This window comes from Staurois parvus, unplaced genomic scaffold, assembly GCF_062004578.1.
Source record: "Staurois parvus isolate SC_StPar_1 unplaced genomic scaffold, SC_StPar_1.0 ptg000720l, whole genome shotgun sequence".
Classification (NCBI taxonomy): Eukaryota; Metazoa; Chordata; class Amphibia; order Anura; family Ranidae; genus Staurois; species Staurois parvus.
In genome coordinates this window covers 86,523-105,611 of record NW_028318516.1, presented here as the reverse complement: position 1 = coordinate 105,611, position 19,089 = coordinate 86,523, and the positions used below count along the sequence as shown (strand labels likewise).

General features: G+C 46.2%; 1 protein-coding gene across 1 annotated transcript in view; it reads left to right on the top strand.

The window, feature by feature from the left end:
* LOC149445449 (uncharacterized) overlaps window positions 1-19,089 on the top strand; it is a 71,716-nt gene that overhangs the window by 4,916 nt on the left and 47,711 nt on the right. Inside the window, exons 2-3 of the mRNA XM_089653769.1 lie at window positions 3,912-4,006; window positions 6,863-6,933. Of these exons, the coding sequence (XP_089509895.1) occupies window positions 3,912-4,006; window positions 6,863-6,933 (166 nt within the window). The remainder of the gene's footprint in view (window positions 1-3,911; window positions 4,007-6,862; window positions 6,934-19,089) is intronic.

Sequence of the window (19,089 nt, the reverse complement as noted above, 5' to 3'; positions counted from 1 at the left end):
GCTGCTCTCTGCAGGCTCAGACATCGCCAATTGTACAACCGGATGGATCTTCAAATATCCCCCCCCCACGGGGCAGTCACAGAGCAGAGGGGTGGGAAGAGGCGGAGCAAAACAGAATCTCTCTCCTCCCCCGTCTATGCAGGGAGGGAAGGGGTAAGTGTGCTGTCTGAACAAGTGTCACAGACACTGAGCATGCCCAGCTGCAGCCCGCCGCCCCCCCCCCCCCCCCGGAGTCTACCAATCACTTTCTTCAGTAAGCCCTGCTGCTTGCCTGCAACAGGGATAAATGTAAGAAAACAACCAGCACTGCGCCCAGAACTACATGTCCCGAGAGTCGGGAGATAGGATTTGTAAATCCCTGAGTCCAAACTAAATGTGTTCCCATGGGGGGAGTAGTTCTTCAATGTCCAGCAACCCTCCTATTCCCCCCTCACATCCACATCCTATTATTGTGTGACCAATACCATCCAAATCATTCTTACTTTCATTTCCCAAAGTTATCCGTCTACAAGGAGACCTGTATAGATCACATGATGGCACCAATGAGGATGGAGGAGGACCAGAGTCACATGACTGAGAAGATACTAAACCTCACCCTGGAGATCATCTACCTGCTGACCGGAGAGGTGAGGAGGATTCTGGGAGGTCACATGACATCCCTCTTATCTCTATTAATAAAACACAGACCTGACCGGAGAGGTGAGGAGGATTCTGGGAGGTCACATGACATCCCTCTTATCTCTATTAATAAAACACAGAGCTGACCGGAGAGGTGAGGAGGATTCTGGGAGGTCACATGACATCACTCTGATCTCTATTAATAAAACACAGACCTGACCGGAGAGGTGAGGAGGATTCTGGGAGGTCACATGACATCACTCTTATCTCTATTAATAAAACACAGACCTGACCGGAGAGGTGAGGAGGATTCTGGGATTCTAACATGATATTTCTATTGGTTCCTCAATACAGAGATTTCCTCTTCTGAAGTCAGGTGATCATATGACCATCACAGTGCCTCCATGTGACTCCCTAAACCCTGAGAGACACAACATGCAGAAGATTCTAGAAGTCACCAAGAAGATGATGGAGCTGCTGACAGGAGAGGTGAGCGGTGCCGGGAATTCTGGGACATTCTCCAGTAACAGACAAGGGATGTGTCTGGATGGTGACTGTATCATTGTGTGTGTCAGGTTCCTATAAGGTGTCAGGGTGTCACTGTCTATTTCTCCATGGAGGAGTGGGAGTATTTAGAAGGACACAAGGATCTCTACAAGGACGTCATGATGGACAATCAGCCGCCCCTCACATCACCGGGTAAGAGGAGACTTTATTGTAAAGGAGAGAGCAGTACGGAGGATCCACCTAGATCCCCCATCATCTGATAAACACATAGAAACAATGGATTCAGTCAGTGTGTGTGTTTCCTACAGATGGATCCAGTCATGGGAACCCACCAGAGAGATGTCCCCGTCCTCTGTATTCCCGGGATTCCACACAGGAAGGTCACACCATCCCTCACCATCATCAGGTAGATGAGGAACAATCACTGATAGTGGAGAATGAGGAGGAGGATGAGGATGGGGGGATGGAGGAGTCAGAGATTCAAGAAGGACACAAAGATCAGGACACCATGGTGGAGTCATCCAGCTACAGGAACCCACCAGAGAGATGTCCCCGTCCTCTGTATTCCCGGGATTCCAACAGGAAGGTCACACCATCCCTCACCATTACAAGGTTGGTGGGGTGAAGGTTATAAAAAATAGACTCATGGAGACAATGTGTGGATTTTGTGTGTGATGTCACAATAACAAAACTTACATTTTACAGATGACATTTTCTCTCATTTCCTTGATTTAGAGTGGAGATCCAATCGATATAGAATTTGAGGTGAAAGCAGAAGAAGAAGAGGCGTATGTGAGGGATGATCAGCAGTCTATGGAGGAGGATGGAATAACGGGGACATTTATAGAGGAGGACACTCCTACAGAGATCAGCACAGGTGGGTCATGAACACTAAATCCATTCCTCCACCCATACTGCTCACTGATTGGTCCAGAGTAGGGCGGGGACTGGGTGATATCAGCCTGTAATCCCCTGGTCACTTTCCTGAGCTGTGTTCCCCGTCCTGTATTCCTGGATTTCTCTCGGATAATCTTCCTTCTCTGTGCTGCAGACACAATTTATGTATCTAGACTGGATTTATGGAGGTTCTGGGGATCAGCTGGCAGCAAAATGTTGATGATCACAATAGGTGTTGATTGACCTGGGACATGTGTATTGGGTCTTCTACCCCTTATCCTGGGGCTAATAGGATCTCTTAAAGAACATTTCTCCCAGGGTTCCTTGCTCTGTTATCTGCTGGCTGTGCCGGGTGGAGGGATATGTCTGTAGTGTCTCAGACCCAAGTCACTGAGTGCCGTCTCGGGAGATGGGAGGCAGCGGTGTGGGATCTCTGCAACTTGTCTACAGGAAACATTTAATATTCCACTGATTACTGAATACCAATATTATGAATCCTGACCCTTACACTGTATAATTTATATTGTCCATTCCATACTCCTGACCCCTGCACTATATACTCTACATTGTACATTACATACTCCTGACCCCTGCACTATATACTCTATGTTGTACATTACATACTCCTGACCCCTGCACTATATACTCTGTTGTACATTACATAGTCCTGACCCCTGCACTATATACTCTATGTTGTACATTACATACTCCTGACCCCTGCACTATATACTCTATGTTGTACATTACATACTCCTGACCCCTGCACTATATACTCTATGTTGTACATTACATACTCCTGACCCCTGCACTATATACTCTACGATATACATTCCATTGTCCTGACTAATATGGATTCTCTTTTGTTCCCCCCATTTCCTCCCAGCTGGACATTTTATATCGGATGATGTGATTGGAGCACAGACTTTTACATGGTGATAATAATGTGATAACATCCTCCAACTTTGGACCCTTAAACAGAAAGTGATAATGAGGGAGGAGCCAATACCCCAATGATGGTGGTCTTCAGGATCAGTCCAGTCTTCATCTTGGTTGTTCTCCCCCATCCTCACTCTCTGACCTCTGGTGGGGCTCAGCCCCGCTGTTCTTCATGACTAAATCATGGAGTAAATAAGGAAGTGCAGTACTTCTTGTGTTGGGAAGATGGCGATGAGTGATAGAGGGGGTGGGGACCCTCGTCCTATAATCCCCTCATCACTGTCCCTCCTATAAAAGACAGTTCTGGTTGTTTCCTCACTCTCTGACTAAGGTCCATGAATAAAGAAATGACCTGGTAGGAGATCAGAGGAGCCATTTCCTAGTTCCCTTGAGGGTGGAATTGTAAGCTCCTCAGAGACCAAACTGCCTGATGTGGGCGGAGTCCTGGTTTGGGGGAACCAATCAGCTCCTGTCTAGTAATCCTCTTTGTCTTTGTATTTTAGTCCATGGCCGGGAGATGAGGAAAACCTCCGAGGATTGTCTCACTTTGTCTCCAGACTGGAAAGTAGAAGATGAGGACATCACACAGTATAGTCCAGGAGAAAACCCGGCTCCCTCCAATGTCCATCCGGCACCACCCAGTGTAGATGGATCATCGGATTCCTCGTATCCTGAGGAACCTCAGACTGTGCGGGACTGGGCCGGCCTTCCAACAGGGAAGAGGTTCTCCTGTACTGAGTGCGGGAAGAGGTTCTGTTCTAAATCTGGTCTTAATGTGCATGAAAGATCTCACACGGGGAGAAGCCATATTCCTGTCCTGAGTGTGGGAAATGTTTTTCAGAGAAGTCCCATCTTTACAGACATCAGAGATCTCACACGGGTGAGAAGCCATATTCCTGTCCTGAGTGCGGGAAATGTTTTTCACAGAAGTCTCATCTTTACAAACATCATAGTTTGCACACGGGCGAGAAGCCGTATTCCTGTCCTGAGTGCGGGATATGTTTTTCAGCGAAGTCCAGTTTTTCTAGACATCAGAGATCTCACAAGGGTGAGAAGCCGCATTCCTGTCCTGAGTGCGGGAAATGTTTTGTAGAAAAATCAAAACTTGTCAAACATCTGAGGTCTCATGCAGGTGAAAATCTGTTTTCCTGTTCTTTCCAGCCATCAGAGATTTCACACTGGGGAGAAGCTACTTTCCTGTCCTGAGTGAGGGAAATATTCCTCACTGAAGTCCTGTCTTCCTGTACATCAGGGGTCCCACACAACCCTGGTGGTGTATTAGTGCCTTGAGTGCGGGAAATGTCTTCTAGACAGGGAAATATCTTCCTCACATGAGAGCTGGGACATCCCAGCTCTCATGTGGGGAAGAAGCACACCCTGATATACACCTCAGATATCATAAGACAAGCAAACGTGAAGCCAAAAACTGAATTGTGTGGTTCTCTGATGATGAGGGAAATGACAGATGTGGATGTCACCAACACTTCTTCATGATGAAGCACACAGCACCTCGGGGTACAACTCTGGGGGGCTTCCCAGAATCCTATGCCCCCAATTCAGAGAGGCCACCCAGCACTTGTCTATCAATCCGAGATCTCCAGCTTTCCTCCCACTCCCATGTGAGACGATGGCAGTGCTGCATCCCATCAGATCGCTGTGCAGATAGACTCAGTGTGACATAGTAGAATGACAAAGGAAAAGACGCTCTCCATGGTGTCATCCCGATAAAACATCCGCTCACCTCCCCCTATAGAAGAAATACTGCTACAGGGTGGCAGGGCTGCGCTAAATCAGCTATATATATGTGGTGTTGTAGTTCCGGGTAGGAGGCACACGCTCTACCTGCGCTGCCATTCATGGCCTTGGCTGTCAATGACCGGGTCCCGAACGGTGATTACTCTCCGGCATCCGGTGATCATCGAGTATCTCCAATGGGGGAGAGACCTGTGTATAAACAACACACATCTCTACCTTGTCAGCTCCCGCACACTGCTTTGTATGGCCCTGCGGCAGGGCTGCGCTAAATCAGCTATATATATGTGGTGTTTTAGTTCCGGTGGGAGGCACACGCTCTACCTGCGCCGCCATTCATGGCCTTGGCTGTCAATGACCGGGTCCCGAATGGTGATTACTCTCCGGCATCCGGTGATCATCGAGTATCTCCAATGGGGGAGAGATCTGTGTATAAACAACACACATCTCTACCTTGTCAGCTCCCGCACACTGCTTTGTATGGCTCTGCATAGCAGCATGCGTACAGTGAAACACAGCACACAGTTAACCCTTTGATGGGCCCTCATGTTAACCCCTTCCTGCCCAGTGTAAATAGTACAATGTCAATGCTTTTTATTAGCATTGATCACTGTATTGGTGCCACTGAAGATGTCAGTGACACCAAGTCAGTTCCCCCCCAGTGTAAGAATGCCAGCTGCAGTCCCGCTTTAAGTCGGTGATCACCGCCATTACTAGGATGAAAAAAATTCCAGTATCTATACCGCCATTTGTAAACTATTTGTATAACTTTCATGTAAGCCAATTAATTTACACAGAATGTGATTTTTTAGCAAAGACACGGAGCAGAATACATTTTGGCTGAAATTTATGACGAAATTTGTTTTTTTTATTGAACATGTTTAATAGCAAAAAGTTCAAAATATTGTTTTTTTTCTCAAAATTGTTGGCCTTTTTTGTTTATAGCACAAAAAATAAAACACGCACAGGTGATCAAATACCACCGAAAGAAAGATCCAATTGTGGGCAAAAGAGGATGTAAATTTAATTTGGGTGTGGCTTTGCATGACCGTGCAACTGCCAGTGAAAGTAACGCAATGCCGTATTGCAAGAAAATGGCCTGGTCAGGAAGGAGGGGGGGGGGGGGTAAATCCTCCAGAGGGGTTAATGTAAATGGCCTGGTCAGGAAGGGGGGGGGGTAAATCCTCCAGAGGGGTTAATGTAAATGGCCTGGTCAGGAAGGGGGGGGGTAAATCCTCTGGAGGGGGAGGAGTTAATGTGGTAAATAGTCTGGTCAGGAAGGGGGGGTAAATCCTCTGGAGGGGTTAATGTGGTAAATGGTCTGGTCAGGAAGGGGGGGGGGTAATCCTCTGGAGGGGGAGGGGTTAATGTGGTAAATGGTCTGGTCAGGAAGGGGGGGGGTAAATCCTCTGGAGGGGGAGGGGTTAATGTGGTAAATGGTCTGGTCAGGAAAGGGGGGGGTAAATCCTCTGGAGGGGGAGGGGTTAATGTGGTAAATGGCCTGGTCAGGAAGGGGGGGTAAATCCTCTGGAGGGGGAGGGGTTAATATGGTAAATGGCCTGGTCAGGAAGGGGGGGGTAAATCCTCTGGGGGGGGAGGGGTTAATATGGTAAATGGCCTGGTCAGGAAGGGGGGGGTAAATCCTCTGGGGGGGGAGGGGTTAATATGGTAAATGGCCTGGTCAGGAAGGGGGGGGTAAATCCTCTGGAGGGGGAGGGGTTAATATGGTAAATGGCCTGGTCAGGAAGGGGGGGGTAAATCCTCTGGAGGGGGAGGGGTTAATATGGTAAATGGCCTAGTCAGGAAGGGGGGGTAAATCCTCTGGAGGGGGAGGGGTTAATATGGTAAATGGCCTAGTCAGGAAGGGGGGGTAAATCCTCTGGAGGGGGAGGGGTTAATATGGTAAATGGCCTGGTCAGGAAGGGGGGGGTAAATCCTCTGGAGGGGGAGGGGTTAATATGGTAAATGGCCTAGTCAGGAAGGGGGGGTAAATCCTCTGGAGGGGGAGGGGTTAATGTGGTAAATGGACTTACAATGAAAAGATAACAATCAGGCTCTTCATATCATATAAACAACTCGCATTCCAGAATCCAAGATGGCGGCAGTGGGATCACGTATGTGTAGGGTCATGTGTTCCATGTTTGCCCTGTAGAGGAAGTCATAGTCCGTACACGGAGTCCTAGCGTGGTTTATTTCCTTCTCATGGATGAAGTGTGGGACCGGGTCGGCCATTGATGGCAGGAGAAGAATAAAAATGGAGTCCTGCCCTGTGATTGGCTGAGTACATTTTGTGGCTGGAGATTTCACAAACACTTAGAGGTCTGTTCTATAAAACAATGAGCTGAATGAATGTGAGCCGTGTTCACCCAGCTGGGACGGGTTTTGGCCCTATTTTATTTCACATCATCATTGGCTCCAACTAGTGGCCATATTATTGTATTGCACTATTTTTACATCAGGAGGTATTTCAGGGAAGATACAGCATTATGGCCACTAGATGGAGCTGAAGATTACAGGAAATCACTTTAACCTCTTAAGGTGGAACTTCACTCTCCCAATCAGCATTGACTATTTCTAGTCCTTACACTGCTAGCATCGGTATATAGATAGGAAAGTAGATTGTATTTATTTGTTCTGAATTTTTTTTTATTTACATGTCTTCACTCACTTCCTGGTTTCCTGCCTAGGCAAATGATGTCATACACCCCAACAGTCTTCAGGAGGGGAGGGAGGGTTATCAGCTCAGCCAATGCCTAAGCTAAGGGCTGATGGATTCCAGAAAGTAAATGCTACAGGAATCACCTGCCCTTACTCAACATGGCTACTGACAGAAATGCTGGGGGGATGTTTTTCAAAATGATTTCTCAGCAAAGTAAATCCTGAAGACACGAATGGATGGATGAGTGGGTGGATGGATGGATGGGGGAGTTTGCTTTGAATATTACCAATGAATTAAATAGTATTTTTGGTTTGTGGTGTTCAGATGAAGTGCAGATCCACTTTAACCGCTTGCCAACCGCGCTATAACTGAATGATGGCTACAGCACGGTTGTCCAGTCCTGGGAGGGCATCACATGACGTCCTCACAGAGACACGCCCTCCCGCACACCCCCAGGGACCGCACCCAGCAATCTCTGCATCCTACGGACACAGCTGATCACGTGATATGGTAAAAGGCCAATCAAAGCGACCTTTTACCATGTGATCAGCCGTGTCCAATGACAGCAAATTCAGTTGCCGATTATCAGCTGCACTTTCCTCACACTGTCACAGTACTGCCGATAACTTGCAGTTGTCAGAGGATGGATTGGTACTGATCACCAGGGAACTAATGATCAATGCCCTGATCATTGCCCATCAGTGCCGCCCACCTGTGCCCACCAGTGCCGCACACCTGTGCCCATCAGTGCCACCCAACTGTGCCCATCAGTGCCTAGTAGTGCCACCCATCAGTGCCACCTATCAGTGCCCATCAGTGCAGCCTCATCAACACACATCAGTGGAGGAGAAAAATTACCTGTTTGTAAAATTTTATAATAGAAACAAAGAAAACTTTTTTTTTTCTTCAAATGTTCTCCTTTTTTTGTTTATAGCACAAAAAATAAAACACCCAGTGGCAATTAAATACTACCAAAAGAAATCTCTATTTGTGTGAAAAAAAGGATAAAAATGTCATAAGGGTAGTGTTGCATGACCGCGCAATTGTCATTCAAAGTGTGACAGTGCTGAAAGCTGAAGATTGGCCTGGGCAGGAAGAAGGTAGAAGTGCCCGGTAGGCGAGGGGTTAAGCTCCGGAAGATTTTACCCCCTTGATGACCAGGCCATTTTTTGCTATTTGGCACTACGCTACTTGGTAATTGCTCAGTCATGCAACAATGTGTGCAAATGAAATATATATAATTTGTTTCACATAAATAGAGCTTTGTTTTGGTGTTATTTGATCACCACGGGTTCTTATTTTTATTATATAAATGAAAAAAATGAACACTTAAGAACCCCCCAATATTTTCTGTTATAAAACATATCCAATAAGAAAAAAACTATTTCCTCATAAATTTCAGACAAAACGTATTCTACTACATGTCTTCGGTAAAAATAAATCCTAGTTTTTTTGAAATTGTCAGTTTTGGTCACAATTTTTGGGAAAATAAAGAAATAAAATAAATATTTTTTCACGTTTTTTTCTACAAACTCACCAGCGCAGTACAGCATCATGATGTGACTGGTGTGGCGGTGATCAGGGACCTGACTGGTGTCTATATGATAACAAACCAAACCAAAAAAAACAATAAAAACATTTTCAATTATTTAAACATTTCTTTTTTCCCTCCGAGTAGTGTCCATAGCAGCACTGCACTACTCTAGGGGGGATCAGGGATTCTCTTTACAATGATGATCACCGTGTCAGCAATGCTTTATACAGAGTGTCATTCATTACAGCTATGAATACTAGTGATCTGTGATTGGCTACCACTACATCACATAGTAGAGGGTGCTGTGATTGGCCCAGGTACCATGTGATAGCTGTGGGCCAATCACAGCTCACTAGTATCAGAATGAGATTCATTCATACCATGTTTGGTGACATTGTGATCCTGATATTAGCACAATGCTGTATCCAGGGTACTCTTCAGTACAGAATCATTATCATCGGATTATTATACAGGATTTATAGAGTGACAACAATCTGCGCAGCGCTTTACAACATGATGGAAGACAGTGCAGCTACAATATAATTTGGTACAGGAGGAATCAGGGGGCCGGCTCGTGGGAGCTTACAATCTAAGAGGGAGGGTGAAGTGATACAAAGGTCATAACTGGGCAATGGGCCGATGGAGGAACTAAAACACAGTGTATTCATTAGAAGCAGGAGAGGCTTCTTTACAGAGAAGGATTTCAGGGATCCTCTAAAGGTGGATAGAGTAGGAGATAGTCAGACAGATTGGGGTAGGGAGTACCATAGGATGGGAGAGGCTCAGCAGAAGTCCTGGAGGTGACCATGAGAGGCAGTGAAAAGGGAGCCAGAGAGCAGGAGGTCTTGAGAGGACTGAAGAGACCGGTTTGGTTGGTGATTTGAGACCAGGTTGGTGATGTAGCTGGAGGCAGAGTTGTGGATGGTTTTGTAAGTTGTCAGTATTTTGAATTTGATTCGTTGGGTGAGCGGAAGCCAGTGGTGGGATTGGTAGAGAGGGGTGGAGGCCAGTGGAGGGATTGGAAGATAGGGGTGGAGGCCAGTGGAGGGATTGGAAGAGAAAGATGGAGGGATCAGCAGAGAAGGGTGGAGGGATTGTAAGAGATGGATGGAGGCCAGTGGAGGGATCAGCAGAGAGGGGTGGAGGCCAGTGGAGGGATTGGTAGAGAGGGGTGGAGGCCAGTGGAGGGATTGGTAGAGAGGGATGGAGGCCAGTGGAGGGATCAGCAGAGAGGGGTGGAGGCCAGTGGAGGGATTGGTAGAGAGGGATGGAGGCCAGTGGAGGGATCAGCAGAGAGGGGTGGAGGCCAGTGGAGGGATTGGTAGAGAGGGATGGAGGCCAGTCGAGGGATCAGCAGAGAAGGGTGGAGGCCAGTGGAGGGATTGGAAGAGAGAGGTGGAGGGATTTTAAGAGATGGATGGAGACCAGTGGAGGGATCAGCAGAGAAGGGTAGACACTGAGCTGTTGATAAGACGGGTAAGTCTGGCAGTGTTAGTAGTGAGTAGCATTCCTGCTCCTCATTCCAGCATCCTGGTTTTGGCTGTGATGTAAAAACTTGTAAATCTGTGCTCACTCAGGTCCTCAAAAGTCCAACACTCTGGATTACCCCTTCCTTTGCCTGTCCATAAACACCCTTGGATGCATATCCAGGCTGACTTGTCCTCAAGTTCTGCTGCCTCTACACCTGCTGATGCGGTCTGGTCTGTCTCTACACCTGCTGATGCGGTCTAGTCTGTCTCTTCACCTGCTGATGCGGTCTAGTCTGTCTCTTCACCTGCTGATGCGGTCTAGTCTGTCTCTTCACCTGCTGATGCGGTCTAGTCTGTCTCTACACCTGCTGATGTGGTCTAGTCTGTCTCTACACCTGATGATGTCATCTAGTCTGTCTCTACACCTGCTGATGTGGTCTAGTCTGTCTCTACACCTGCTGATGCGGTCTAGTCTGTCTCTACACCTGATGATGTCATCTAGTCTGTCTCTACACCTGCTGATGCGGTCTAGTCTGTCTCTACACCTGATGATGTCATCTAGTCTGTCTCTACACCTGCTGATGCGGTCTAGTCTGTCTCTACACCTGCTGATGCGGTCTAGTCTGTCTCTACACCTGCTGATGCGGTATAGTCTGTCTCTACACCTGCTGATGCGGTCTAGTCTGTCTCTACACCTGATGATGTCATCTAGTCTGTCTCTACACCTGCTGATGCGGTCTAGTCTGTCTCTACACCTGCTGATGTGGTCTAGTCTGTCTCTACACCTGATGATGTCATCTAGTCTGTCTCTACACCTGCTGATGCGGTCTAGTCTGTCTCTACACCTGCTGATGTGGTCTAGTCTGTCTCTACACCTGATGATGTCATCTAGTCTGTCTCTACACCTGATGATGTGGTCTAGTCTGTCTCTACACCTGCTGATGTGGTCTAGTCTGTCTCTACACCTGATGATGTCATCTAGTCTGTCTCTACACCTGCTGATGCGGTCTAGTCTGTCTCTACACCTGATGATGTCATCTAGTCTGTCTCTACACCTGCTGATGTGGTCTAGTCTGTCTCTACACCTGATGATGTCATCTAGTCTGTCTCTACACCTGCCAGTGTGGTCCAGTCTGCCTCCGCACCAGTTGTTCTGATTCAGCCCAGGCCAATTGAGCCTTTTTCATTTTTAGGACTTTCAGTAACTGGGCCTCACCCTACTGCAACTATATCTGCTAAAACCTAAGAAGTTCCATCCAGCCTTTGGATAAACTGCCTCATTCAGCCATGTGGGGCCCACAACTTTGTCTTCAGGCCACTCTGCATCCAGCCTGAGTTCCAGCTTGACTTCAGTACCATGTCACCTGCTATCCAACCTGATGTTACAGGTTCTCTGCTGTCCATTTTGGCTCCATAAACTCTCTGCCTGCTAACCAACCTGACTTTGCTGATCCCCTGACCATTGCCCAGCATGATGCTCCTTTACCAGAAGCCCAGCCTGATGGTCCTATGCTGGATGCCCAACATGCCTTTAAGGGACTTTTGGCCCTGTTCAGATGGAGGTTAATGTCAGGAACATCTAGTGCCCCCAATCCATCACAGCTGATGGTCTAATTACAGCATCCTGGTTTTAGCTATGGTGCAGCCAGTCTCTGGGTGGAGACCAAACCTGATTTAAGCCAGCCAAACCTGCAGTCTTGTGATAGTGTGTGTAATACACGTTTAAGCTCCCTGTCTGTCTGTCCTGCTCTGCTGTTTGTATTCCTCTGTTTATGACCTTGGATCAGATATCAACTACTCTCTGCACTCTGCCTGTCTTTGGACCAGGGATTGGACCCTGATTACTCGGAATATTGCCTGCCTTGTCGATCAAATGTTGCCAAACACAACAACGTTCAAATCTTAGTGCTTCACAATTCCACACGTTATCTGTCACTTGATGGGGTGCAGCCCTCCACAGATGGGGGAATCTGGGAACTGTCAAAGACAACACCCAAGAGGGTGCATTACCGTAATATCACATTTATTAAAAAATAACAAATGGAATCTCACAAGCCGACCATAAAAACAGACAGAGCCAGATCTTCAGTCCCAGACAAAGGGGTCCTGTCCCAAATACTGCCTGGTTGGGAAATCTGATGCATTTCGGGAGATGAACTCGCCTTGTACCTGGACTGTCATTGAACCATTCTGCCTGTCAGCCAACCACAAGCACCTGTTGCTGTGCTCAGTTTGCACCTACCCTGGTGTGGTAGCCAGGCACTATAGCATTGTGTATCAGTCCTGGGGGCACCGAGTACCAGTAGGCCTGCCTGCCTTATGGGAAAGGGGCTGCTATAGGTAAGGACCACAGAAGCCAGATTTAGTGTCTGACCACCTGTGTTAGGGGTAAGTGTGACAAGACCTCCAAGTGTTTGTGAAATCTCCCACCACAAAATGTACTCAGCCAATCACAGGGCAGGACTCCATTTTTATTCTTCTCCTGCCATCAATGGCCAACCCGGTCCCACACTTCATCCATGTCTTTGGGGGCCTCTGATCTCCTTATCAACTGTTTCTTCCATGATGAAAATCAGCCATGGAGTATATCTGAGGAGTATATCAGGGTGTGCTTCTTCCCCACATGAGAGCTGGGATGTCCAGCAATATTCATCTAGAAGACATTTCCCGCACTCAAGGCACTAATACACCTCCAGGGTTGTGTGCGACCCCTGATGTACAGGAAGACAGGATTTCAATGAGGAACATTTCCCTCATTCAGGATAGGAACGTGGCTTCTCCCCCGTGTGAGACCTCTGATGTGTGTAAAGACTGGCTTTAAATGAAAAGCATTTCCCGCACTCTGGACAGGAATATGGCTTCTCCCCCGTGTGCAATCTCTGATGTGTTGAAAGATTGGACTTCACTGAAAAAGATTTCCCGCACTCAGGACAGGAATATGGCTTCTCTCCAGTGTGCAATCTTTGATGTACAATAAGACTGTACTTGACTGAAAAACATTTCCCGCACTCAGAACAGGAATACGGCTTCTCACCAGTGTGAGACCTTTGATGTGTAACAAGTTCTGATTTTTGTACAAAACATTTCCCACACTCAGGACAAGAATAAGGCTTCTCCCCTGTGTGAGATCTCTGATGGCTGTAAAGATTGGACTTAACTGAAAAACATTTCCCACACTTAGAACAGGAATATGGCTTTTCACCTGTGTGAGACCTCTGATGTATAGCAAGTTCAGATTTTTGTGAAAAACATTTCCCGCACTCAGGACAGGAATACAGTTTTTCCCCTGTGTGAGATCTTTTATGCACATTAAAACCGGATTTAAAGTGGAAACACTTCCCGCACTCAGGACAGGAATACGGCTTCTCACCTGTGTGAGATCTTCTATGCACAATAAGACCAGATTTAAAATGGAAACTCTTCCCACACTCAGGACAGGAATAGGGTTTCTCTCCTGTGTGTAATCGTTTATGCACATTAAGATGGAATTTGGAACTGAAACATTTTCCGCACTCAGTACAGGAGAAGCTCTTCCCTGTTGGAAGGCCGGCCCGGTCCCACACAGTCTGAGGTTGCTCAGGATACGAGGAATCCGATGGTCCATCTACACTGGGTGGTGCCGGATGGACATTGGAGGGAGCCGGGTTTTCTCCTGGACTATACTGTGTGATGTCCTCATCTTCTACTTTCCAGTCTGGAGACAAAGTGAGACAATCCTCGGAGGTTTTCCTCATCTCCCGGCCATGGACTAAAATACAAAGACAAAGAGGATTACTAGACAGGAGCTGATTGGTTCCCCCAAACCAGGACTCCGCCCACATCAGGCAGCTTGGTCTCTGAGGAGCTTACAATTCCACCCTCAAGGGAACTAGGAAATGGCTCCTCTGATCTCCTACCAGGTCATTTCTTTATTCATGGACCTTAGTCAGAGAGTGAGGAAACAACCAGAACTGTCTTTTATAGGAGGGACAGTGATGAGGGGATTATAGGACGAGGGTCCCCACCCCCTCTATCACTCATCGCCATCTTCCCAACACAAGAAGTACTGCACTTCCTTATTTAGTCCATGATTTAGTCATGAAGAACAGCGGGGCTGAGCCCCACCAGAGGTCAGAGAGTGAGGATGGGGGGAGAACAACCAAGATGAAGACTGGACTGATCCTGAAGACCACCATCATTGGGGTATTGACTCCTCCCTCATTATCACTTTCTGTTTAAGGGTCCAAAGTTGGAGGATGTTATCACATTATTATCACCATGTAAAAGTCTGTGCTCCAATCACATCATCCGATATAAAATGTCCAGCTGGGAGGAAATGGGTGTAACAAAAGAGAATCCATATTATGTGTATATATAGCAGTGGGGGGAGGGGGAGAGCAGAAGTCAGGACTATGTAATGTACAACATAGAGTATATAGTGCAGGGGTCAGGAGTATGTAATGTACAACATAGAGTATATAGTGCAGGGGTCAGGAGTATGTAATGTACAACAGAGTATATAGTGCAGGGGTCAGGAGTATGTAATGTACAACATAGAGTATATAGTGCAGGGGTCAGGAGTATGTAATGTACAACATAGAGTATATAGTGCAGGGGTCAGGAGTATGTAATGTACAACATAGAGTATATAGTGCAGGGGTCAGGAGTATGTAATGTACAACATAGAGTATATAGTGCAGGGGTCAGGAGGATGTAATGTACAACATAGAGTATATAGTGCAGGGGTCAGGAGTATGTAATGTACAACATAGAGTATATAGTGCAGGGGTCAGGAGTATGTAATGTACAACATAGAGTATATAGTGCAGGGGTCAGGAGTATGTAATGTACAACAGAGTATATAGTGCAGGGGTCAGGAGTATATAATGTACAACAGAGTATATAGTGCAGGGGTCAGGAGTATGTAATGTACAACATAGAGTATATAGTGCAGGGGTCAGGAGTATGTAATGTACAACATAGAGTATATAGTGCAGGGGTCAGGAGTATGGAATGTACAACAGAGTATATAGTGCAGGGGTCAGGAGTATGGAATGTACAATATAAATTATATAGTGTAATGGTCAGGACTGATAATATTGTTTTTCAGTAATTAAAGGTCCTTAAAGGGTTGCTTGCCTCCCATCTCCTGAGACTGCACTCAGTGACTTGGGTCTGAGACACTACAGACATATCCCTCCACCCGGCACAGCCAGCAGACCACAGAGCAAGGAACCCTGGGAGAATTGCTCTGTCAGAGATCTTACTAGACCCGGGCATGGGGAAGGAGACTCAAATTTCATGCCCCAAGTACATAGGTCTAGTAATGCTCATTAACCAATTCAATACCGGGCAATTTTACCCCTTCCTGCCCAGGCCAGTTTTCAGATTTCAGCGCTCTCACACTTTGAATGACAATTGCGCGGTCATACAACATTGTACCCAAAATAAAATTTTATCATTTTCTTCACACAACTAGAGCTTTCTTTTGGTGGTATTTAATCACCGCTGGGGTTTTTATTTTTTGCTAAATTAACAAAAAAAATCAAAAATTAAATAAAAAAAAAAAGTTTTTGTTTGTTTCTGTCATAAAAGTTTGCAAATAAATAATTGTTCTTCATAAATTTAGGCCGAGATGTATTCTGCTACATGTCTTTGGTGAAAATAACCCAAATTAGGATGTATTATTTAGTTTGTAGGAAAGTTATAGAGTTCACAAACTATGGTATAGATCTGAATATTGATCAATCCTGAAGTACTGACAGCCAATCTAATTTCTTGAGGTCCAAGAATGTCAGCACAGTACAGATATCCCCCAAATGTCAGAACAGTACAGATATCCCCCAAATGTCAGGACGGTACAGATATCCCCCAAATGTCAGGACGGTACAGATATCTCCCAAATGTCAGGACGGTACAGATATCCCCCAAATGTCAGGACAGTACAGATATCCCCCAAAATGTAAGGACAGTACAGAGATCCCCCAAATGTCAGAACGGTACAGATATCCCCCAAATGTCAGGACAGTACAGATATCCCCCAAATGTCAGGACAGTACAGAGATCCCCCAAATGTCAGGACAGTACAGATATCCCCCAAATGTCAGAACGGTACAGATATCCACCAAATGTCAGGACAGTACAGATATCTCACAAATGTCAGAACAGTACAGATATCCCCCAAATGTCAGAACGGTACAGATATCCACCAAATGTCAGGACAGTACAGATATCCCCCAAATGTCAGAACAGTACAGATATCCCCCAAATGTCAGGACAGTATAGATATCCCCCAAATGTCAGGACAGTACAGATATCCCCCCAAATGTCAGGACAGTACAGATATCCCCAAATGTCAGGACGGTACAGATATCCCCCAAATGTCAGGACGGTACAGATATCTCCCAAATGTCAGGACAGTACAGATATCCCCCAAATGTCAGGACAGTACAGATATCCCCCAAATGTCAGGACGGTACAGATATCCCCCAAATGTCAGGACGGTACAGATATCCCCCAAATGTCAGGACGGTACAGATATCCCCCAAATGTCAGGACGGTACAGATATCTCCCAAATGTCAGAACAGTACAGATATCCCCTAAATGACCCCTTTTTGCAAAGTAGACAGTCCAACGTACTTCATAAGAGGAATGGCGAGTTTTCTGAAGTTGCATTTTTTTTGTCATAATTTCTTGGAAAATTAAAAAATTAAAAAAATTAGTTTCACTATTTTTTTTATATATTGTCACCAGTGCAGTACAGCGTCATTATATGACTGGCATGGCGGTGATCAGGGACACTGACTGGTGACAGTATGAAGAAAAAAAAAATATTTTTTTTTATTATTTTTTAATAAATATTTTTTCTTTTTTTTAAGATTTTTTTTCATATTTCACTATGTCCAAAGTAGTATAATGTTACCATAGTAACATTGTACTACTTTGGGGAAGTGATCAGTATTTTTTTTTTTTTTTTACACAATTTGCTTATAGCAAAGAATTACTTTGCTATAAGCAAGCATTTACCTGAATGACATCGATTCATTCAGGGTTTGTTTTTTGTGCTTAGCTGTGATTTGGCCACAGCTAATCACATGACATGTGCATGTGATCGCTCTGACCATTCACAGCTAGACACTAGTATACAATGGATGGCATGAATGAAGCCATCCACTGTATACCACTGTCATGTGACCTGTTGTGATTGGTCACAGCAGGTCACATGGTACCGGCAACGGGGCCGATACTCAGATATGTCATCGACCGTGTCTGAGATACACGGCCGGTGACAGATCGCGCCGCTGTGCCGCTCTGCAGGAGCGCAATCTGCGCATGTGCGGGAGGATGCCATATGGCGTCCACCCGGAACGCTGATATTTGACGCCGCCATTCAGCCATAGGGCGGAGCGGCAAATGGTTAATTATCATTTTGCTGCCAGCTGAACCCCAGAACCTCCATAAATCCAGTCTAGATACATAAATTGTGTCTGCAGCACAGAGAAGGAAGATTATCCGAGAGAAATCCAGGAATACAGGACGGGGAACACAGCTCAGGAAAGTGACCAGGGGATTACAGGCTGATATCACCCAGTCCCCGCCCTACTCTGGACCAATCAGTGAGCAGTATGGGTGGAGGAATGGATTTAGTGTTCATGACCCACCTGTGCTGATCTCTGTAGGAGTGTCCTCCTCTATAAATGTCCCCGTTATTCCATCCTCCTCCATAGACTGCTGATCATCCCTCACATACGCCTCTTCTTCTTCTGCTTTCACCTCAAATTCTATATCGATTGGATCTCCACTCTAAATCAAGGAAATGAGAGAGAATATCACATAAACAATCCACACATCTTCTCTACAAGTCCATGTTCTAGATGTTCCATCCCACCAACCTTGTAATAGTGAGGGATGGTGTGACCTTCCTGTGTGGGATCCTGGGAATACAGAGGACGGGGACATCTCTCTGGTGGGTTCCTGTAGCTGGATGACTCCACCATGGTGTCCTGGTACAGATCTTTGTGTTCTTTTAGAAGCTCTGACTCCTCCATCCCCCCATCCTCATCCTCCTCCTCTTTTATCTCTTCTTTAACCTCAACTTTAGGATCTCTCAGGTTTCCACTCTGAATATATAATAAAAATGACATCAATGGTAACAATGCAGATAATGTACAGATCCTAATGATACTATCAGTGATTGTTCCTCATCTACCTGATGATGGTGAGGGATGGTGTGACCTTCCTGTGTGGAATCCCGGGAATACAGAGGACGGGGACATCTCTCTGGTGGGTTCCCATGACTGGATCCATCTGTAGGAAACACACACACTGACTGAATCCATTGTTTCTATGTGTTTATCAGATGATGGGGGATCTAGGTGGATCCTCCGTACTGCTCTCTCCTTTACAATAAAGTCTCCTCTTACCCGGTGATGTGAGGGGCGGCTGATTGTCCATCATGACGTCCTTGTAGAGATCCTTGTGTCCTTCTAAATACTCCCACTCCTCCATGGAGAAATAGACAGTGACACCCTGACACCTTATAGGAACCTGACACACACAATGATACAGTCACCATCCAGACACATCCCTTGTCTGTTACTGGAGAATGTCCCAGAATTCCCGGCACCGCTCACCTCTCCTGTCAGCAGCTCAGTGATCTCTCTGGTGACTTCTAGAATCTTCTTCTTCTTTCTCTCTTCTATCAGGGAGGGAGGTGGAGGCAATGTGATGTCATATG